Below are 24,931 nucleotides of genomic sequence, written 5' to 3'. Positions count from 1 at the left end.
TAGAATGCTTTTAGAAATTCGAGGCATCTTTCCTTTCCAAATAAATTTGATAACTAGCTTTTCCATGTCTGCAAAGTAGGTTGTTGGAATTTTGATAGGAATTAAATTGAATCTGTAGATGAGTTTGGGTAGAATTGACACCTTAATGACATTTAGCCTTCCTATCCATCAACAAGGAATATTTTTCCATCTTTTTAGGTCCCCTTCTATTTCTTTTAGTAAAGTTACATAGTTTTCTTTGTATAGGTCTTTTATACCCTTGGTTAAGTTTATTCCTAGGTACTTTTCCAAAAAACACATAAAAAAATGTTCAACTTTACTAGCTATTAGGAAGACGCAAATTCAGACCACAATGAGATATCATCTCCCACCAATTAGATTGGCTGCCATTAAACAAACAGGAAACTACAAATGCTGGAGAGGATGTGGAGAAATTGGAACTTTTATTCATTGTTGTTGGGACTGTAGATACTGTATAATGGTACAAACACTCTGGAAGACAGTCTAGTGGTTCCTTAGAAAACTAGATATATTTTAGGTTATTTGTTTTTCTTACTCCTTTGTTGGGTTATAGTCTGTTTATTTTCTTGGGGTAGGGTAGGAACATGTTGGAAGCAATGTAGTTATTTTATGTTATTTGTTTTTTTCTTATTCCTTTGTTTTGGTTTTGTAATTTTTTTATTGTTTGTTTTTTAATTTTTTGATAAACTAAAAAAACAATGCATGAGTGAAAAATAAGTAAATGAACAATGGGGGGAGGAGGGGAGTAGAATGTTTTGGATATTCTTTTTTATCCTAATTTTTATTTTATTTTTTGGAGTAATGAAAATTTTCAAAGTGATTGCAGTGATCAATGCACAACTGTGAACAACTGATTGTACACTTTGAAGGACTGTACTTATGTGAAAATATCTCAACAAAATTGCAGTAAAAAAATTGTGTCTGGTTAGTCCTTACTCATTACTTTTTATCAGAATTGCACTGGCAACTCAAACAATGAATGTTCTATATGAACAGCAGAATTAGTTTGCTATGATTTTTTTAAAAGATACTTTTGCTATTATTATTTCAATTAAGTAAACTGATCTAGGGAGATTGTAAATCCTTATGAGTTTTCCTAAGTAAACTTTCCAAAGAAGAAAGTACATCTACCCATTAATTCAAGTCTTCTTTTTAGTTGCATTTTATTAAAGTTTTTTTCATATATCTGGGAGATTTGTTAAGTCTCTTTCTAGGTATTTTTGTTGTTGTTTGTGTCTTTTTTTAAATATTTTTTATTGTGGAATATAACATATATACACAGAAGTGATAACTTTCCAAGTACAATTTAACAAGTAGTTAGAGAGCAACTTTCAAAGAATGTTATGGGTTACAGTTCCACAGTTTCTGTTATTCTCTTATTGTGAAATATAACACATATGCAAAAAGGTAATAACTTTCAAATTACAATTTAACAAGCAGCTATAGAGCAAATTTCAAAGAACGCTATTGGTTACAGTTCTACCATTTCAGTTCTTTCCTTCTAGCCATTCTAATACCCTAGCAACTAAGAAAAAGAAAATTATATAAGATTCAGTATTCATAATCCTTTGTTATATTCCATCTTGTCTGTTGCTACCCCTTCCTATATAGTTTAATCACTTTCCTGATCTTCAGGGATGTCTAGGCAGTGACCACCTATTCTGGTTTGGATGTATTACATCCCCCAAAATGGCATTATCTTTGATGCAATCTTATATGGACAAACCTATTAGTGTGGATTAGACTGTAATTCTTTGATTGAGTGTTTCCATGGAGATGTGACCCACCCCAACTGCAGGTGATAACTCTGACTAGATAATTTCCATGGAGGCATGGCCCCACCCATTCAGCATGGGCCTTGATTAGTTCACTGGAGTCCTATAAAAGCTCAGACAGAAGGAGCGAGCTTGCTACAGCCAAGAGGGAAACTTTGAAGAATGCACAGGAGCTGAGAGAGGAACTGCAGTTTACAGAGACATTTTGGAGACAGCCTTTGAGAGCAAACTTTTGCTCTGGAGAAGCTAAGAGGACAAACACCCAACAGCAGCTGAGAGTGACATTTTGGAGAGAAGCTGAAGCCTAGAGAGGAATGTCCTAGGAGAAAGCCATTTTGAAACCAGAACTTGGGAGCCACGTGCCTTCCCAGCTAACAGAGGTTTTCTGGACACAATTGGCCATCCTCCAGTGATGGTAGGTACCTGATTGTTGATGTGTTATGTTGGACACTGTATGGCCTTAAGAATGTAACTGTGTAACCAAATAAACCCCCTTTTATAAAAGCCAGTCCATTTCTGGTGTTTTGCATTATAGCAGCAAGAGCAAAACAGAATACCACCCTAACTTGCTCATGTTGAAAAGGGGTGCCCTAGGTATTTTTTAACAAAATGTTTGTCTCAATGCTTGGTTCAGAAACTAAACCTGATACATATATGTTGAACAAAAAAAATAAATAGCATCGCTATTACTTAACAGAGTAGTACATGTTTTAAATTCAGAATTTTTAAAGTTCCTATGAGAAGTATGACAGAAGTTTTATTAAATACTATTACTATAAAAGTATGAGAAAATAAATAATTTTTAAAAGTATAAAATATAACATATTTTAAAATATGCTAATGTCTAACTATTCAAAAGCATTTAAAGGCAGTAAAATGGAAAGGAAACCAGCCAAGAGAATTGAAACACATGAATTCCTATTTCAGCTAGAATTTCACTAAATCATGTCCTCTTCTAGTGTTTTCTCAACTTTACACGAGGAAATTAAATATCTAGCTGTAAAACTCCATGACTTAAGGTATTAAAATTTAGATGATTTAAACAAATTTGAACCAAAGATTCAAATGTATAATATAGATGTCTGCACATTAGTAATATGCAATAAATACATACTTACTGTAAAACAAGAGTGAGTAATTTTATTGCTTGAACTGCAACATCATATTCTTTGTCAAGAGTCATAGAGACAATTCTATCCTAAGGATAAAAAAATTAAAATATTTTTAAAGAGAGGGTAAGAGAAACGTTTTCAAATTGTAAGTAATTTTTAGATACTTAAGATAAGACCAACCTTGAACCGACTGGTAAAAAGCTCTAGTTTGGAATTAAGCTCTTTGTTATAATAAAGCCCTTGTAGAGCAGTAAGACATTTGAGTCTTACCTCACCTTGCTAAATGAAACAAGAGAAGAAAAATAGATTAAAATTTTTGAGTATTTTCAACCTGAATATGTCAGATCTATACAATGAAAGTCTTAAATATGTTTTATCCAATGGCATTTGTTCAGAAAGTATCATCTTTGATAATGTAACAATGGGGAGCAGTACAAACATTTAAGACTAAATGCTTTGGCTATATTTGTGTTTGTTCAGAGCAAAATAATTGTGAAAGACAAAAGTAGCACACTTCATGGAAAGTTTTCCTTTACAGAAATTAATACCTGTTAGGTGTATATGTCAGGAACTACTTCAAGGTTAGTGAAAACACAGCATAAGAAGAGGATTCAAGCAACAACAAAACGAAGTTCAGAGGCCAAGTTATAATCTGGTTAAGATTCATGTTTATCAAAAGACAATCAAAATTGAGGAATTTTTTTAACATATAACACTCAATAGCTAACATAAGGGCTCTTCTTACTAATCTAAGAAATGCCACACCACCACCAGCATGCCTAAATGATCCTAATATTTTGGTACAAAAATTAATTCAAGATTGAAGGTTAAATCAGTAGCCTGGATTCCAAATGTAATAGAGACCAAATTTTCATAGAGGAGATGGAAGAGAATAAGGAAAGAGGCTTATAGGAATGTGCCCCAGGTATCTCTACATGCAGACAATTCATCATGGATGAGAGCTGCAGGCAGCTATGCCTATGGTAAATAGACAAGTAATCTACAGGGCGCATCTTACCTTATCATGCATAGTCCAACCAACATATTTTAAATAACTGTCATTAAGAAAGGCATCACTATACATTTTCATCCAAATACCAATCTCTTCTATGCATATAGCTCGGATTTCAGCTATTGCATCACTGAATGAAGGAAAGAAAAATTATATATAATTAGTACCATTGTAGCACAGAACTCATGGTTTATTCAATGATACTAAATACTTCATATCTACTATGAGTATTCCACTATCTTAAGTATTACTGGAGTATGACCCTTGAACTCCTATGATCTTACAGTCTACTTAGTTAGATATAATTATTACCATATAAATATTTAAAATTAAATAAAAGTACAAGCAAAATTCCATTCCCACCTTTTACACCATGTCATATCCCAGCCTTTGCTCACACCTGCTGGGCACTGTGTGTTCAGAAAACAGTAGGCACACTCATCTGGCTAGAGCATAATTGTCAAGGCAAGAATTAGTTACACATGACACTGAGGCCATGCTCAGCTAGGATTTGAATGTCGATTAAATTATGTAAAATTTATCCTGTGCATACTGGTGAGTCATTAAACGTTTTTGAGAAGAGGAATGACACAATAAAAGGATATTTTGGGAAAAGTGAAATAAACTCTAGGCATGACATGATAAGGGAATGTACTAAGGTAATGTTAACAACAGAGATGAAACAAGAATGGACACAGGAAACATTCCAATGGAAGCATTAACCTGATTTGATTACTGCCAAGCTGAGAAAATAAGACAGGTGTTGCACGAAAATGCCACCAACACTTAAAAAATGGATTACAGTGAACGTGGTGGCAAAACTGATTTGTTTCTTCTGCTCATTCAAAATAACAAAAGAAAAAGTCCCACTTTAATTATCCAAATTTTTCCACTGGTATTAGGATGTAAGAGAAGAGAGTCAGGAGACTTCATGCACAGTCCCTACTAACATAGTCCATTCAAAAAGGAATGAAGAATTCTGTACCCTGGTTCCTAATAATAGCAATAGATTCCATTTGCTGGACAGCTAGTTACCTCCTATTTCAGATAGGAAATAAGTTCAGAGCAGTTAAATAACTTACCCTGAGTGTCTCATTCAGTAGTAGAGATTAGATTCTAATACAAGTCTTACTCTAAAGTGCTATCCACTGATTTATACTGTCTAAACCATTAAATATCCAAACTTCAATACAGTAAAAATTACATAGTGCTACTTATGAAAAAACCTGTCCTGACTTACCGGTATCTATGTACAAACACTCCTTTAAATATTGCATTCATCATATTTTCTATTTCATCTTGATTTTCCTGAAGCTGAAAAGAAGAATACACCAGTTCTCTTCAATGGTAAAGGAAGACAACCAAAAGAATATTTAGTTATTGTTACAAGCACAAAGGCAGATTTTCTCCAGTGTTTTCGTAATTATGTCTAATTTTAATTCTACTGGACAACAGTAACCACAAAAAGAAAAGAAAAAAAGAGAGAGAGAATTAACAGTGATAATGCATCAGGTAGATAAAGTCCCTTGATACCTGAAATATTTGGCATGGCTTTAAATATTTAGCTGGTAAATTAATTTCTTTAATGCTCACAAATTTACAGTGTGTAACAGTACTTTAAAAACCTAATAAAGTGATTTATTATTACTATAAGCATCATTTATCATATAACATATACATTCATATAAAAAAACATAACAATGTTTCATCTTGATATTTTATAGTCTAAAAAGGAAGAGTAATGTTAACTAGAGCCTTCTCAAAGAACAAAAGGGATTAGAGTAGAATAACTAGGTAAAGTTCATTCCTCCTAAATTATTTTAAGAGAAACAAGACTGACCTAAAATAATCAAGTAAACATTTCAAATCTTGAGTATCTATTCATGTGTGTGTGTGTGTGTGTGTGTGTGTGTTCAATTCAGATCCTGAGAATTAAGAGAAAATTATCTCTTTAACAATCTAAGAATAAATTAGTTTTCAAATTAAATTCTGTACACTTGTAAAATGTATCTTTTTCTTTTCATAAATACAACCTCACGTTTCCAAATAAGACTAACATAACAAGGCCATGCATTGCTTTCATTCATTAGTGCAGATAAATCCCCAAAAGGTACAGGCTGTCTCTCAACAGCTTTGAAAACTTTATCCCAACTCAGAAGTACTAAATATCTTCTATTTGTACAAGAATTTTAATGTCAAAATCCTTTTACCCAAATCTATTCATTCTATGTTCACAATCTTACATTTATGTTCAAGAAATTAGGCCAAAATTTCAAGGAATAGACTGCTTTATGTTCACCTAATAAATCATCTGCATTAAGGGGCAAGTGTCATGTCAATTCTCCATTTCAAATTATATGGAAAAGATGAGGAATTTAGGCATGGGGGAAATATGGGCAAGATTTTTCTGACTTTTATTGAACCAGAGCATTTTAAAGTCCTTGACTATTTCAGAGATGCTAGTTTAAAATTACAGCTACCACCCCTCCCTAAAATTCTGAGATCAAATAAGTGATTTATGGATTACCGTAGCAAGTATTTGAACTCAACTGCCTTCCTAATTTTTTGAAACATCACATCTTGCTATCAGAAATAAAACGAACATCACCATTATCAAATAGCAAAACACTCTATCATCAGTGAAGGAAGAATTTCAATTAGAAGTATAGCATTAAAAGATTTTAGTTACTATTATTTAGAATAAAGCTGATAAAAGTATTTTCCTCATACAACATTAAATGTAGTGGTCAGTCAATGTTAACCAATGCCTCCCACTGTACAAGAAAATGCTAATTTAGACACCATAAATAGTATATACTTTATTTCTCAAAGTGATTTCACATAAGCAAAACCTCATTTTATCCTGACAACAAGCTGAGGGAAGTAGTTAAGAGAGATATTTTCACAGTAGAAATGAATAAGTTTAGAGAACTTGTTAACTGGCCCAGAGGTACACAGCTGAGACTATACTCCCGAGTCTCCTTATTAAAGGCCAATAGTCTTTCTACTAGTACACACAGATAGAAAATACACACATAATGTATTGCTGGCAGGGATATTCAACAAAATTTTAAGTTAGACACTTAAACAATTCAAAATACCTTAATTTTTTCCAAAAATGTTATCTGATGAACTAGCAAAGTTGTATCATTAATAATGGTGGCCATGTTCCACTTGGTCACATATTGATAGCCAAAATATTCATAACATAGGTTTACCTCTTTCCGCTTTTGCAGCAGGAGTTCTAGCCTCTCATTGGCTCGTTTTCCAATCATTTTATTCCGTTCTGCCTCATACTGTCTTTGTGTATTATCCATATTAATGCTAAGATTTAGCGCCACATTCACCAAAGCTGTCATCAACTTCATAGCTATTTTTAAAGGGGTAAAATGTTGATTGAATTAGCCTAACAAATGCAAAAATTTACAATTTAAGACCAAATTAAGAGAAATTAAAAACATCAAGATGGGTTGCTCTGCTTTTAACAGAAAAATACAGCTGCTTCAAATGACAACAATAACAACACCTAACATGTATTGAATACTTACTATATGTATTACCTGTGTTAAGTACTTTTCGTGGATTATCTCTTAATCCTTACAACAGCCCTCAGAGGTGCGTATTATCCCCCATTTCATTCATGAGGAAACTGAAAGTCACGGAGCTTAAGAAATTTGACTCAGATTACAGCTGATATAATTAGTTAAACCAGGATTCAAAACCAGATAATCTGACCAGATTTCATGGAAATCCCACTACGCTATATGTCCCCTATAATGATTTGTTTTAGAGTCTGTGATTCATCTAAGAAAATTAGTTCATACAGCAGTCATTTAGCTATCTCAGTAACCAAAGGGAGTTCTGCTGTTTTATGTCAAATTAAACTGTGTAAAAATGTTTCTTTTATCAGTTATTACTTTCCTTTAATATTATGCCAATGCATATCATCAAGACAATGATGAAATTGTGAAGAACAGATCTAGCTGAAAAGTCAAAAGTACAAAGAGTTACAATGTAACTCAATGAAGTGCTTTCACTTTCCAGATAACCTCCTTCTGTTACTGAACTCTTGTACTCAAGAGAAAACTCTCATTGCCTGTACTTTTTAAAGACCTGATCATTTTATGCTTTCTTTAGGTAACTCCAGACTACCTCAAACCTAGTGCATTCAACAGTAGAGCAAAATGAAACTACATCTTAATTTGTGTTTACTGCCTCATTCAAAGAGAGATTTCCCAGTTTTCGGCTCTGAGCTATTTCATACCCTCAGCAAAGAAGCTGATCATTCTCATCTAAAATGATTCACCCTATGTCATTACACTTGTTTTAATTTACTTTAGCCATCAAACTCTTGACATTGAATGCTCCTTAAATTCATCAAGTGCAACCACATTCATATTTTGTGACTTCAAATCTAAAAACAAAAGCAAAACCTATAAAGGAGATTGCATTTTCTTTTTAAAAGTGGAGGACTAAGCAAAAGTACATCTTTAATCACAGCTTTAATTCTTTGGGAAAGTCTTCTAAAAAGATTTCCCCAGAATTAGAGGATGTAAGATTTTTGAAGTTAGGAATCAAAGTACTGCAAAATTAAGGCTTAGAATACTACAATAAACTATTAAATCCTAGTTGATTTAATCCAAACAAAAAAACAAATATCAATAATAGTGTATAAAGCAATTTTCCCTTTAGCACAAAGGAGGAACCAAAAGATTTTAACACCAATACCAAAAATCACCGTCCTAGAATTAAACATGTGAGGCTTAGTCACTAAAATGTAAATATCAAAGAATTTGATCCAGCCTAAAGTTACCCAGAAACATAAGAAAAAACATTTTGCAGTGTGATTAAAAGACTAGGCATCATCCAGTAGGGGCCATCATACCAGGAGGAGCTATGCATACAAGAGACAAAATACAGGATCATCAATCAGGACTACATATCCAAAAATGACTGTCTCAACCCTGTCTGTCTCCCCAAATTTGCTGTCAGTACCCTCCCTGATAACACATCCTTGAAAACCCCAAAACATACATATCCACCTCTATCCCCGTGCTCCAGCATAGCAATCAAGTAATTTCCAACAGGAAATTACCATATACTAGCTATAGTATGCCTTCAAAGAATCCAAACTGAAAATAGCATCCCATTGCCAGTAATTCACGGAGAGCGGCCCTATTGTGGTCACTTTATCAGCAAAACTAATTAATTTGTGTCACTATTATTTGCCTTCTCTCTTAATGAGAATCTTTTTTTATCTCCAAACTAAAGCACTACACACAAGATATTTCTAAATACTGACCTGCCAGGGTGCTTGTATGTCGAAATGCTCGGACTTGTGAGTCAGACAATCCTGTAAGAAGTGAAATGACTGTATCCATCATGTACTCATCATATATGATACTATACTGACACTGCCGTACTAATACGCCAATGAATTCACAAAAACTGGATTTGAACTTCTTCCACTGAGGACCAGCCATGGTAAGTGGATAATCTCCACTATCCTAAAACAAAAATTTTAAAACAGCAATTTCATTTAAAATGCAGGAAATAAAATTTTACTTATTTTTGAAATACCCTAGGCAGAAGCATGAAAGACTCCTTTATCTCACCTTTCTTGTCCAATAAATCCTCAAAGTAGGCAGAATAATATGCAAGGGTAGAGTTATCTTTGAACACTTGCTCTTTAATTTAAGCAGAATGGACATTCTAAATTCACTTTAACCAATGAAAGTATTCACCAATTACTGAGCTTAAAAATATCCCCCCCATCAAAGCTAACCATTCTTCTGAATAGCATGGATTATGCTTATTAAATTTCTTTGAAACAAAAGCAAAGCAAAACCAAACCCAAATTGTTTTTTAAATGGTTTCAAAATGATGATATCACATAGAATGATGTATGATGTATACGTCAACAAAAGACTACAATGTATATTTTCATTAGCTTTGGGACATCAAATAGACAACAGACCTCAACAATCAAATAATTTAAAAAAGAAATGGAAATGTAGCTAGTATAGGATAGAAAGACTGGTACTCAAGTTTTCCTGTGTACAAACATGGAGCATTCTCAAAGAAGTTAAACTGAGATTCTTCATAAATTAATAAAAACAAGTAAGTCCTTAAAAATAAAATAAAAAACCAATGCTATGTAGAACCTCTAAAAGAAAGGGTCTCTGACATGTTATCAGTATAATTTAGTAAGTTTTTAACAATTAACTTGTGCCATTAGAGCAATATTTAAAAAAAAAGTTTAAGGCATGCTTGGGAAATAGTAGTAAGTTCTATCCATATGGAGTTTTATGACTGTTATCTAGTTTGAAAAACAATGTACCATAAAAGGACTATCAGGGACACCAGGATGCTGTGGATAGTTTTATTTGCCCAATTGAAAAAAAAAAAAACAGACTGTTGGAGGCCAGATATCAACCAATATTAAGAATTAGAACAATTCTCCAACTCTCTATTCAATTGCAACTACAAACAGGAGCTTTCTCAAGAATTAAAATCTTGCAACTGAAAAAGCTACTACAACAAAATTGGCTATTACTAGTTTCTAGGAATAAATGGTGTGCAGGTTTGGATGTATTATGTCCCCCAAAATGCCATGTTCTTTAATGCAATCTTGTGGGGGCAGACCTATTAGTGTTGACTTAGGTGGCTGGAACCTATTAATTGATTGTTTCCACGGAGATGTGACTCAATCAACTGTGATTGGATAATTTCCATGGAGGTGTTACCCCACCCATTCAGGATGGGTCTTATTAAATCACTGGAGCCCTATAAATGCTCACAAACAGAAGGAGCTCAGACGCCAGCTACGTGCCTTTTGAGCTAACAGGTTTTCCAGATGCCATTGGTGTTCTTCAGTGAAGGTACCCTATTGCTGATACCTGAGCTTGGACACTTTTAAGGCCTTAAGACTGTTAACGCTGTAACCAAATAAACTCCCCTTTATAAAAACCAATACATTTCTGATGTTTTGCATAACAGCAGCATTAGCAAACTGGAACAAATGGCTACACATGATTTTAATGGGCAACTTCTTTTCCCTAGATTATTATGTTAAATCTACTTGGCTTTAAGATGTGCAGATTCACAGGTTATAAATAAAACTCTAAATGGGTGGGCTCAACTTTGCATTCATCTTTTAAAACTTTAATTCAAGGACTTTTGTAATATGAACAGAATTAAAACCAAGATGCACAAAAACTTGTTAAAAGAGAACTAGCATATCTCAATATCTTGTTATGCTATGTTTCATATGTAAGTTGAACAGTTTCTCATCTGGGTATAAGGTCCCAATACACCATGAAAATGTTTTCTTCCAAATTTTCTCATCAGCTCGTTTTACTGAATATACTGAAATGTATCATCTTCATAGCAACTTGATTTGCTTACATTTTCAAATCATTTCATGATTCCTATCTCAAATAGTTTTTCCCTTTTACCAAGAAGGTTCTCACTAAAACATTTAATATTAAAATGTTAAAAAGTACCATTAGTCATAATTACCACTCAACTACCTAGCGATTAACAACATTTAGTGATGATCGTTTTTTTAATCAAAGAAGTTGCAGACTGACATAAAAATCTAACAGAAAATACAGAGCTCACAACTAACACAACACAACCCACCCCAAAGTATTAACACCTTGGATTAGTGTGGTACATTTGCTATAACTGATGGAAGAATATTATTATAATATTCTATTAACTATAGTCTTTGGTTAATATTAGGGTTCCCTATTTTTGTTGTACAGTCCTATGGTGTTTTTTTTTTTAATTTTTATTCTAGTAATGTACATACAACCTAAAATTTCCCCTTTTAACCACATTCAAATATATAATTTAGTGTTGTTAACATTCACAATGTTGTGCTATCATCACCACCATCCATTACAAAAACTCTTCCATCACCCCAAATAGAAACTCTGTATAACTGAAGCATTAACTCCCCATTCCCTACTCCCACCACAACTCCTGGTAATCTATATTCTATTTTGACTCTACAAATTTGCTTATTCTAATTATTTCATATCATTGAGATCATACAATATTTCTCTTTTTGCATCTGGCTTATTTTACTCAACATGGTATCTTCAAGTTCATCCATGTTGTCACATGTATTAGACCTTCGTTCCTTTTTACAGCTGAATAAATTTCACTGTATATAGGTATCACAATTTGCTTATCCATTCTTCAGTTGATAAGATACTTGGGTTGTTTCTATATTTTGGCAATTGTGAATCATGCAGCCTTGAACATCGGTGTGCACATATTTGTTCAAGTCCATGCTTTCAACTCTTTTGGGTCTGTATCTAGAAGTAGGATTGCCAGCTCCAATTCTCTACTTAACTTTCTAAGGAACTGCCAAACTGTCTTCCACAGTGGCTACACCATTTTACATTCCTACCAATGAATGAGTGTTCCAATTTCTCCATATCCTCTCCAATACTTGTTTAATTTTCTTTTTAATAGTAGCCATCCTAGTGGGTGTGAAATGGTATCTTGTGGTTTTGATTTACATTTTCCTACTGGTTAATGATGTTGACCATCTTCTCATGTGGTTTTTGGCCATTTATACATCTTCTTTGGAGAAATGTCTATTTGAGTCTTTTGTCCATTTTTTAATTGGGTTGCCTTCTTGTAGAGTTGTAGAATTTCTTTATATGTTCTGGATATTAAACCCTTAGCAGGTATGTGGTTTCCAAATATTTTCTCCTGTTCTGTAGGTTGTCTTTTTACTTTCATGATAAAGTCCTTAAATGCACAGAAGTTTTAAATTTTGATGAGGTCTCATTAATCCATTTTTTTTTCTTTTGTTGCTCGTGCTTTAGATGTAAAGTCTAAGAAAGAAACCACTGCCTAACACGAGTACCTGAAGATGCATCCCTATATTTTCTTCTAGGAGTTTTATAGCTGTAGCTCTTATATTTAAGTCTTCTATTTCTTCTTAAGTCAATGTAGGTAGTAATCTGTGTGTTTCTAGAAATTTGTCCATTTCATCTAGGTTATCTAATTTGTTGGCATACAGTTGTTCATAGTATCCTCTTATAATCCTTTTTATTTCTGTGGGTTTGGCAGTGATGCCCCTCCTTTATTTGTGAGTTATTTGTGTCTGCTCTCTTTTTCTTTGTCAGTCTAACTAAAGATTTTACTGATCTTTTCAAAGAACCAACTCTTGGTTTTGTTGATTCTGTTATTTTTATCCTCTATTTCATTTACTTCCGCTCTAACCTTTGTTATTTCCTTCCTTCTGCTCATGTTGGGTTTAGTTTGCTCTTCTTTTTCTAGATCCTCTAGTTGTGAGGTTAGGTTTCTGATTTGGTTATCTTTCCTCTTTTTTAATGTAAGCTATAAATTTCACTTTTAGCACTGCCTCTGCTGTATCCAGTAAGTTTGGGTATGTTGTGTTTTTCATAATCATTCCCCTCAAGATATTTTCTAATTTTCCATGTGGTTCTTTTTTGACCCACTGGTCGTTTAAAAGTAAATTTTTTAATTGGCATGTATTTGTGAATTTTCCATTTCTCCCTTCTTTACATTGTGATCGGAGAAGATAAGATGTATCGTACAATTTCAATACTTTTGAATTTGAGACTTGTTTTATGACCTAACATATGTCCAACCGTGGAGAATGATCCATGACCCCTAGAGAAAAAGGTGTATTCTGCTGCTAGTGAATGAAGTGGTCTATATATGTCTGTTAAGTCTAATTAGTTTACAGTATCATTCAAGTCTTCTATTTCCTTATTGATCTTCTGTCTAGATGGTCTACATCTAAGCATTTTAACAACTCTATTTTGTAGAATGATAGTTGAAAGTTCCTACCAAAGTAAGCAAGGAAAAATGACCAAAAAAACCAAATGATACAAAGTTTTCTGCTTGAAAATTTATGGTGAAAATTTTTCTGAGAGTAAAACTAATGGCACTGGAAAACAGCTGTTAACAAAACAGACAGTATCTGTCAATGAAGGAGCTTACATTCCAGTAAGTCTAAATTTGTCCTTATTGCTAATAATACTTGCAAGAATCACTGGGATAAAGGATCAACTAAATCTAAGCCACTATTTCTTTTTATTGTTCATAGTACTCTTAGTTGAAATATAAAGGAATTTTTAACAATCTAATGATCTATATATTCCTTTCCCTAAGCTACCTGGTTCCTCAAACACTGACTAAAACTTCCTTTTACAACATATATGCTATAAAATATGTTCTTATGCTCTAAATTTTATTCCTCCTTGAAATTTGAATTTTTTTGACAGTAACAGCTACCATTAACAACCATTAAATTCTTATTATGTGCCAGGTATTGTAAAATGTTAAGCAATTTTCAAAAATTACTGAATTCAACTCACAAAACAGCCGTATGAGATAAGAATTATTATTCCCATTTTACAAATGATGAAACTGATGCTCAGACAATTATTTGCCCAAGGTTGCATAGCCATTGTTTGATAGACCCAGGACTAAATTCTGATTCCAAAGCTCTTCTCTACCCAACACTAATACTCAGACTCTAATAATATATCAAATCAAGATCAATATGCATAAATGTATAAAACATTTTGGGTAATAAGTTACCTCATCAAATTCTTCAGTCATTTTTCGAATTATTTCAGAGTTCTGCATATGTCTAAACATTTCCGCTGTGACAACTCCTGAAATTTGCAAGTGTCAGAAGTTAATATATGGTATAATGAAAAGAATAAAGAGAACATCTAAGTAAGTCTCTAAAGCTAAGAAGTCTACAGTCACATAATAAAGGCATACTTCTTCATGTGATCTTTGCTGTGATATTCAAGCCTATAAATAAAGCACAAACACTGATACCACTCTCAGCACATAGAAAACAGCCTGCACTTGTGACAGGCATTCTTTTTCTTAGTACAATCAGCCATAACCATTTCTACCTGACTTACTTTACTCACTCCTCTAATAAGTGTACTGCCTTAGCCCATTTAATATAAACCATATGCCATCAAGAGTAAGGCAGCATCCAGGATAATGTTTAAAACATTGAAGATAAACTTCTGAAGATTGGAAAAGGAATAATAGGTAGAGTTCACTTTAGTCAGGCTTCTAAATTCCAAAAAGATCAAGTTAATACTTTATTAAGCACAACTGTTGTAGGTCAACTACATTCTTAGATCATTTGAAAGAGGGCATGTAAATAATAAGTTGTAGTTCCCACCCCTCAGGGAGCCTGTAATCTAGTTGGAAGTTAAGATAAAAAATAACAACAAAAAGAATAAAAACAAACTTTTTAAAAAGAACAAAAACAAACTGTTAAAAGCAGTTCATAATAAATTCCCTGATGATTACAATGCCAAGAAATAACATAGTGCAGAAGAAGAAAAAAAAAAGGATCACCATAAGTTAGGGAATCAAGAATGGTTTCACAGAGAAGGAATCTGATAAGGACATTTAGAAGTTCAAAAGAGGATGGGAGAGTGTTGGAGGAAGGGTGAACATTACAAGAAGTAAAAATTAACTAGGTAGAGATCAAACATCAGAAAAGGAATGTCTAGGAAAAAGTAATGAGGAGATAATGCAGGAAGATGTACATGAACTTGTACAGATGGGGTGTCAGATTTATTTTTAAAAAAAAAGAAAGGAAAATATAAAAACTGGATTTTTAAAAACATAATTTCTATTGCTGGATTATTTGTTTGCCTGCCAGTCTTAGCATTGAGAATATCGTAAACATAGCAACATCTAAAAGAAGAATGGCTTGGTATAGGGATGAGGCTTATTTTAAAAACTGGATATAATTTACATTCAACTTACCACAGCAATATTTTGTATATACATGTATTTGTGTGTGTGTGTGTGTGTGTGTGTGTGTGTGCAACAAAAAAAATTTTTAAGCAACAATTAAATATCATGCTCTTTTTCCAAACCCAAACCTGAAAAAACAAGATACTTCAGCTCCTTCTCTATGGGCATGCAATTTAAGATTTTCCACTAGCATAACAAAGCCGAGAAGGCATCCTCTTATTCATGCCTTAATTTGCACATTTTCACAGCCTAAGAACTGTAAACTGTAACTTAATGAATCCCCATTGTAAAAGATAATCCATTTCTGGTATATTGCATTTCGGCAGCTTTAGCAAACCGAAACAGCAGGTACTAGGATCCTTGTACAGATGAGGAAACTAAGGCTAACAGAAGTTAAAAAATTTGTTCAAGATTACCCATCTACATCATGCTGTCGCCCCTAGCTGAGAATGATTTCTAATGGTGTCCTAGAGGAGCCCTTACTACAATCTTAAAGAATCAAATAATTGTTAAAAAAAAATATTGCCTAATTTAGAAGAAAGCACCACTTCCCTGGCAAAAGACACACATTCTCAAAAACCTTTTTAAGGGTTTTTGTTTTTATCCTAGAGCCACTGATATCTCTTCAAATCTTTCAAATACTTTATATCCAAGTGCAGTACACTTGGCAATGCTAGAGAAGGACAAGTAACTAAACCCCATAAACACTTTCTATGAAATAACATTTACATTTAAATGAATATCAAAGCAAACATGCATACATTTTGACAAACTTCCCATTTCTAAAGCCCCTGCCCCATCTCACAGTGTATTTAAGTCAGAAACCCAAATATAAGCAGAAAAAGGCCTCTGAACAGAAATAAAGTAGCTGTCACAAACTCCATGCACTCCTGAGGCAGGTGTGAAGCAACCAAGGCTATCAGGCCAGAGCCCACTGCCTTAAATGTGGAGAACATGAACCAAGAGTGCTAGAAACTGATAAAAACTGACCAGGAAGGAAAGAAGGAAACAAAAATGGCTGCAGAATCACCAACCATAGATCAGCCAGAGGTCATTCAGGATTGAGCCATAAAGCCCTCCACACCCCAGAAGGCATCAGTGTCCACAGGAAAAGGTTAAAGTATGTCAAGTATAGTTAAATAAATTTCTAATGCAATTATCAAAGAATTCTATCAAATTTCATGTGTGCTTTGAATGTTCTTAATGACCTAAACTTTAAGTACATGGCAAATTCCCCTTTATGCATATTACTTGAATCCAATATATTATGGTAGTGATTAAACACGGCTGATAATTTAAGTTTTCAACAGTGCAAATATTTATATATCTTGGTAACCTGGTTTATGACAAGGTATATTCAAACACTGAATTAGCAAGTTCCTTATCATAAAGATACCGATGCCAGAAAAGGAATGAATCTGATAAAGGGAAACTGCTCTGAACAATGGCTTTGTTTTAAAACTATGATTCACAAGCCTAATTAAGAAATTAAAACTGACCAAACTACACTGCAAGGCTGAAGTTAAAAATTAGAAGTCTAAAGTTAAAAATCAGAATTTCAACTAATAAAATTATTTCTGACACCTGTTCAGATGTTCTGTAATCAACTTCCCATTATCAAAGAATCAAAAGAAAAAGCACTTAGCCATTGATTAAATAACACAAATAGTTAATTGTACCCACTCTACTCCAGGAAGATGGACATAGCAAAAACAACTCAAACATTTCATTTTTTAAAAGAAGCAATTAGTTCAGAACCTTAAGAATACATTATCATGACTACATTTCGCTTAAGCAGAATCAATTTTCAAATACTGAATGGCAGATACCCTTAACTAAGTCAAGACTTAGTCAAACTAGGCAGCTCTCACTCTTAAGACAATTTCAAAAAATCCTCAAAGTTGACGAAATTAGGCCCCACATAGATAACATTTAATATGTATGATGTGCAGAATACTGTCAACAATCTCAAACAAAATTTATCAATTCTTACCATGTTGCTTGTTTCCTAATTGCAATTAAGGTATTTTTAAAGTATTGTTTTAAGTAAAGGAGGTAGACCTAAGTAAAACTGTTTCTTGGATTCTTTAATCAGACTTATTTAAATCAGTCAAGTTCTTTAGCATCTCAACTTTTTAGATCTATTTTGAAACAACCTACCCCTCTTGACTTCTAATGCCCATGCTTTGGGTGCCATTTTCATAAAAACTGTACCACCCCTGGAAAAGTTCATAAAACTTATTTCCCCTGGACGTCTTCTAGAATTTCAAGGATGGGCCAGTATTAGGTAGACATGGGATAGATTGGACTAGTCCATGATCTTGATTTACTCATTTCCTCATTCAGATCAGGATGTATGGCTCCTCAATTTACATAATTTTATTCCCCTACCAAATGTCTGTCTTAAATATTTTTGTCTTAAGATAACATTTCAATATTCTATAGTTTCTCCACTCCTACTTCAAAATCTTTTAAAATAAAGTAAAAACACTTTAAAGAAGTAACCACTCCCCACCCCAGAGTTTCTCAACCTTTTAGAATGTGCAATTTCACCAATACCTTACTTACTGTTATTCATGGCACTTTATAATTCCCTACACTTTACAGTTTCCTGCCATTTGAACCTGTATCTTTATTATCTTCCTCCTGCCTTCTTAACACATTTCTTTGTTCCTAAAACCAGATGCTGAAAATGGGAAATATATCTAATAAAAGTATTACATAACAGTAACAAATTTCCAAGTTTTTTTTGATAACTTTCACATATGAATTCAGCTGTCTCAATGGACTTTTTCTGTCTTCCTTTGTTCTTTGCTCTTTTATCCTTATACATTTTGTATGGGTATAGTGCAAATAATTCAATATCTTGCCATTATTTTCCATGTAAAATGCTAACATCTCTTTAGGTGGAACAAAGCAAAGAGACTATTTGAGGGCATTCTGCTTCCATAATAAATATATCTTACCTTTACAGCCTGAACACTGAATAAAAAAGTTGATGAGGTCAAGAAGTGCTATATCTCGGTCATGCTTGTATGATTCTATCCAATCATCTACCACCGACTACAGCAGAGAAAAAAAATAATATGTGGTATCATGTTATTTCAAGTTAAAATATACGCACTTGTATAAAGAAATACAAAGTTAAATATAATAAAAAATATAATCAAATTCAGCGAAAGAAACACCTACTACCACAAAATGAAAATCAATCTTCCTATTTATTTTGCAGTAAAAGGATGTGAAAACCAACTATGGGACCCAACTCTATAAAGAATTAAAAATTTGCTAATGACATTAAACATATCTAAGAAAATATACCCAAATTTATTTTTGACTAAACTTTTGTAATAAATTCTATTTAAATATCAACACTACGCAATAGAATCAAGATAATAATTTTAAAAAATAAGAAGTGAATGCCTGGATCAATGACAAAATGCAGAACAAATTTACAGAATTTAGTCAACAGTGAACACTAATAGACTCACATTAATAAGAAAGTTAAATTGAAGACTAAATAAAGGTCAGTTGAAAGTAGGGCAGTTCACGGATCTTTAGACTGAATATTGTTAAAATGACAATGCATCCTAAATTGATCTACAGATTTGACACAATCACTATGAAAATCCCATGTGGCCTCTATACAGAAATTGAAAAGCTCATCATAAAATTCTTTTGACAACACAAGGGACTCAGAATAGCCAAAACAATCTTTAAAAAGGCTGCACGAAACTCATACTTCACGATTACAAAAGTTTACTACTATGCTACAGTAATCCAGTGTAGTACTTGCACAAGGAAAGATACATAGACCAATGGAACAAAACTGCAAGTCCTGAAATAAGCCCTTAAATTCATAAACTGATTTCCATTGATTGCCTATTAACTGGAAAAAAGAATAGTCTTTTTTTAACAAATGATGTTGAGACAAGTGCATATTGATCTGCAAAAGAATGAAATTAGACCCTACCTCATACCATAACACACAAATTAACTCAAAATGGATCAAAGATCCAAATGAAAGAATTAAAACTATAAAATTCTTAGATAAAAAACAAAGAAGTAACTCTTCATGACCTTGGGTTAGTAAGCAAAGCCTTTGTAAATACTACACCAAAAGCACAAGTAACAAAAGAAAGAACAGATAAACTGGACTTCATCAAAATTTAAAGCTTTTGTGCATCAGAGAACATGATCATAAAAGCGAAAAGACAACCCACAGAATAGGAAAAAAATATTTGTAAATACAATAAGGGACTTGTATCCAGAATATATAAAGAACCTGTATAACTCAATAATAATTTTAAAAATTAACCCAATTAAAAATATACACAAGGGTTCTGAATAGACATTTCTCCAAATTAAATATAAAACTGACCAATAAGAAAAGAAGAGATCCTCCACAACATAAGTTATCAGGGAAATGCAAACAAATCAAAACCACAATGAGTTACTACTTCACACCAACTAGGATGGCTATAATAAAAAAGTCATACAGTAACAAGCGTTGTGAGGATGTGGATAAATTCAAACCTTCATACATAACTGGTGGGAATGTAAAATGGTGTAGTCGCTTTGCAAAAAGTTTGGCAGTTCCTCAAAAGTTTAAATACAGAGTTACCATACGACCCAGCAATTCCACTCCTAGGTATATATACCCAAGAGAAATGAAAACATACATCCACACAAAAACTTGTACAAGAATGTTTATAACAGCATTATTCACAATAACCAATAGCCAAAAAGTCTAAACTAACCCAAATGTCCATCAACAGATGAATGGTAAACAAAATGTAAGATACATATATAATGGCATACTATCTGACAATAAAAAGGAATGAAGCTGTAATACATGCTACATGATAACCCTTGAAAATGTTATTCTAAGTCAAAGAAACCAGTCATAAAAAATGCATACTGTATGATTCCATTTATATGAAATGCCCAGATTAGGCAAATTTAGAGGCAGAAGGTAGATTAGTGGCTGCCTAGGCCTGGGGTGGTAGAGGGACGGTGAGTAACTACTAATTACTATAAGATTTCTTTTTGGGGTGCTGAAAATGTTCTAAAATTAAGAATGGTAATGGCTGTACAACTCCCAATATACTGAAAGCCACTGGATTTTACGTTTTAAAAGAGTGAATTTTATGGTATGTGAATTGTACACTTATATTTTTAAAATAGAAAATTACATACAACTAAGAAATAAAAACACTACTTTATTCCTTTGGGGGCAGAAAAGGCAACCACAAAACTGATTATAAAAACTATAAATAAAGCAAATCAATAAAAACTACAGTGATGAATAGCTAATATGCAAGACTAAAAGGAGGGGAAAATGTTTCTAAGTTACATACCAATAAATATGGAACCAAGGTCCAAACTGAATGAATAAATTAAGCACAACTTAATGTATAACAAAGATAATATGATTACACAATAAAGAAATGAAAAAGGAAACATTACCTATGAATACCCTGGCTCAGACAGATTGACTATATGCTCTGAAATTTTCTTTAATTTCTATGTTTCAATACTTTGCTGTATTTTACAACAGCTTATATATATTAACTAACTAAATATACAAAAAATGTGTTTTAAGATTATTCCCAACTATGATATAGGCAATAAATACCAAGAGACACTATCATGGGACTGTGATGGTTTTAAAACATGGTCCCAAATTCTTTGACATTCCTCCCCATTAAGAGGTGGAGTCTAATTAAGTCATAAAAGGCCATGTAGCTTCCAAATGGGTCTCGTGGAGCAATACTGATCTGGACATTCTCTCCAAACCCAGCTGCCATTCGGTAAAGAAGACCAAGCCACATTAAGCTGAGCCCAGTCTTCAACTCAATCCAGACTAGACACCAAACATAAATGAAGAGCCTTCAGATGATTATGACCCCTAAATGCTTATGTCACCTCCAGCCTTATCCCAACTAAAGACCCAGCCATCACAGAGCAAAGATAAGTCATACCTACTTAGTTCTGTCATGATTCTAGACCCACAAAATCATTAAGCAAAATAAAATGGCTGTCGTCTTACACCTCTAAATTTTGGGTAGATTGTTACGCAGCAATAAACAGATAAATGGAATAGGTGCTAATCTCTCATCAATGAAGATACAAAAATCTTTGAGTCTTACAAAGAAACCACATCACATGAAAATGTTATTAATGAAGTTCAAGTAGAATACATGCTAGCAGAGTAAGGCTGCTGCAATATAATCAAAATTAATAAAAAGCCACTACATTAAAATTTTAATCATCTAATAGTATGCTGAGAATTTATTCAATAAAATTCAACATCTATTACCTCATAAAACTAGGAGGCATACGCATGGATATTCCTTTACTGTTAAGAAGGATTTCCATTGCTGATGTGCTCACAGACATAGGAGACTGGTGGTTTGATGGGCTCAGCCCTCTACCACAGGACTTGCCACTGGGAAGACTGTTGCTGCAAAGGAGAGGCTAGGCCTCCCTATAATTGTGTCTAAGAGCCTCCTCCCGAATGCCTCTTTGTTGCTCAGATGTGGCACTCTCTCTCTAGCTAAGCCAACTTGGCAGGGGAAATCATTGCCCTCCCCCATACGTGGGATCTGACACCCAGAGGTGTAAATCTCCCTGGCAACATGGAATATGACTCCCGAGGAGGAATCTAGACCTGGCATCGTGGGATGGAGAACATCTTCTTGACCAAAAGGGGGATGTGAAAGGAAATGAAATAAGTTTCAGTGGCTGAGAGATTCCAAAAGGAGCTGAGAGGTCGCTCTGGTGGGCACTCTTATGCACAATATAGTTACCCTTTTTAGGTTCTAATGAATTGGAATAGCTACCAGTAAATACCCGAAACTATCAAACTACAACCCGGAACCCTTGAATCTTGAAGACGATTGTATAAAAACGTAGCCTATGAGGGGTGACAATGTGATTGGGAAAGCCATGTGGATCACAGTCCCCTTTGTCCAGTGTATGGATGGATGAGTAGAAAGATGAGGGCAAAAAAAAAAAAAGGCACCCAGTGTTCCTTTTTACTTTAATTGTTCTTTTTCACTTTAATTTTTATTCTTATTATTTTTGTGTGTGTGGTAATGAAAATGTTCAAAAATTAATTTTGGTGATGAATGCACAACTATATAATGGTACTGTGAAAAACTGAATATACAACAGCCAGTACTGTACTTATTCCCTCACAATCACTGACCTAGTAATATCCTAGGAATAGGAAAATAAATAATACACAGTCCCCAATCAAGAAATTAACAATTTAGAAGCAAAATGGGACATTTATACATAACTAACTATAATACAATATATGTATGTGCTGTAATGGAAAGATAAGAGCAAGAAACACATCCAAAGAGAGAAGGAGACAGTGTCTGAGAATGCTTCTCTGAAGAGGAGTGATATTTGAGTTAATAAGTCCTATCTGATAAGGAAGACATGAAGAGAAGACTATTCCAAGCAAAGTAAAGAAAAGAAAGACATGGGGCAGAGTACATACTGTGGCTAGAGAAAAGCAAGTATGCCATAATGAAATCTGGGTCAAAACTTTTTGATTTAACGAAAACCCTTGGAAGTTACTAAGCAGGAAGACTTCCTTGATCAAATTTCAATTTTAGAAAGGCAACACAAGTGGGAGTACATATAATGAATAGAGAGAAAGAAGATTCAGGCAAAATCAAAGGAGTACAGAGGTGGAGAACTTAATATATGACAAAACATAAGCAACACAAACATAAGGAAAATATTCACTGTTCAAACATTGAAAAATCATTAATAGAAAAAAATATAAAGCTAAACCTTCACCATATTCTATTAAAAGAATCTTGATGAAACAAATAGGTAAACAAAAACCCTACAGACTAGACAAAAATAGAACAGCATAATTAGCTGTTGAAGTAAGTTGAGATTTTTGATGTTGACAAAAATGAGATATAAAAAAAGATTAATGCAGGAGGAGGATCTAAGATGGCGGCATAGAGAGGAATGGAAGCTAAGTAGTCCAAATAGAATAAATCCAAATAAACCCACTCCAAGACATATTCTGATCAGACTCTCAAATACTAAAGAGAAGGAGCAAGTTCTGAAAGCAGCAAGAGAAAAGCAATTCACCACATACAAAGGAAACAACATAAAACTAAGTTGTGACTACTCAGCGGCCACCATGGAGGCGAGAAGGCAGTGGCATGACATATTTAAAACTCTGAGAGAGAAAAATTTCCAACCAAGAATACTTTATCCAGCAACTCTCCTTCAAATTTGAGGGAGAGCTTAAATTTTTCAGACAAACAAATGCTGAGAGACATTGCCAATAAAAGACCTGTCCTACTTCAGATACTAAAGGGAGCCCTACCAACAGAGAAACAGAGAGGGGAAAGAGATATAGAGAATTTTAACAGACATATATAGAACTTTACATCCCAAATCACCAGGACACTCATTTTTCTCTAGTGATCACGGATCTTTCTCCAGAATGGACCATATGCTGGGACATAAAACAAGCCTCAATAAATTAAAAAACAAACAAAAAAAAACACAATTGACCATATTCAAAGCACAGTCTCTGACCACAATGGAATACAAATAGAAGTCAATAATTTTTGAATTGTAACTCCACTAGTTACTTCCTACATGATATAAAATACACAAACTCTAATGACAAATCAGTGGTTTTGAACTCAATGTAAAATACGTAACTTTTGAAAGAACTATATAAAGGTGGGGGAATGGAAGAGTATAGGTATATAGTTTATGTGTCCTACTGAAATTAAGTTGGTATCAAAGAAAGACAAGATTGTTATGGATTTAAGAGTCTAATTTTAAGCCCCACAGTAAACACAGAGAAATTATCAGAGAATATGACAACAGAGATGAAAAGTCGAGTTTGGGTTAAGAGAAATGAGGGAAGGGACAATGGGGAGTTAAGAAATGAGTGTAGGGTGCTGTGCCAGTTTGAATATATTGTGTCCCCCAAATGCCATTATCTTTGACGTAATCTTGTGTGGGCAGACGTTACCAGTGTTGATTAGATTGTAATTCTTTGAGTGTTGCTTTGGAATGCGCCCCACCCAGCTGTGGGTGATGACTCTGATTGGATAATTTCCATGGAGGTGTTGTTCCGCCCATTCAGGGTGGGTCTAAGTTGAGTCACTGGATCATGAGCTGACATAACAGAAGGAGCTCAGTGCAGCTGTGAGCGATGTTTT

The 24,931-nt window shown here is 33.7% G+C and overlaps 1 protein-coding gene across 5 annotated transcripts in view; it reads right to left on the bottom strand.

Annotated features, from left to right (window-relative positions):
• The window catches only part of STAG2 (stromal antigen 2), a 221,514-nt gene that overhangs the window by 68,234 nt on the left and 128,349 nt on the right, over positions 1-24,931 (bottom strand). For all 5 annotated transcript variants that reach the window (XM_037822197.1, XM_037822201.1, XM_037822198.1 and 2 more), the window contains exons 5-12: positions 18,680-18,776; positions 14,517-14,593; positions 9,223-9,427; positions 7,139-7,290; positions 5,161-5,234; positions 3,927-4,050; positions 3,089-3,187; positions 2,915-2,994 (exon numbers count right to left, since the gene is read on the bottom strand). In XM_037822197.1, the coding sequence (XP_037678125.1) occupies positions 2,915-2,994; positions 3,089-3,187; positions 3,927-4,050; positions 5,161-5,234; positions 7,139-7,290; positions 9,223-9,427; positions 14,517-14,593; positions 18,680-18,776 (908 nt within the window). The remainder of the gene's footprint in view (positions 1-2,914; positions 2,995-3,088; positions 3,188-3,926; positions 4,051-5,160; positions 5,235-7,138; positions 7,291-9,222; positions 9,428-14,516; positions 14,594-18,679; positions 18,777-24,931) is intronic.

This window comes from Choloepus didactylus, chromosome X (genome assembly GCF_015220235.1).
Source record: "Choloepus didactylus isolate mChoDid1 chromosome X, mChoDid1.pri, whole genome shotgun sequence".
Classification (NCBI taxonomy): Eukaryota; Metazoa; Chordata; class Mammalia; order Pilosa; family Megalonychidae; genus Choloepus; species Choloepus didactylus.
The sequence above is the reverse complement of the archived record's forward strand: the minus strand, read 5'-3'. Positions and strand labels throughout refer to the sequence as shown.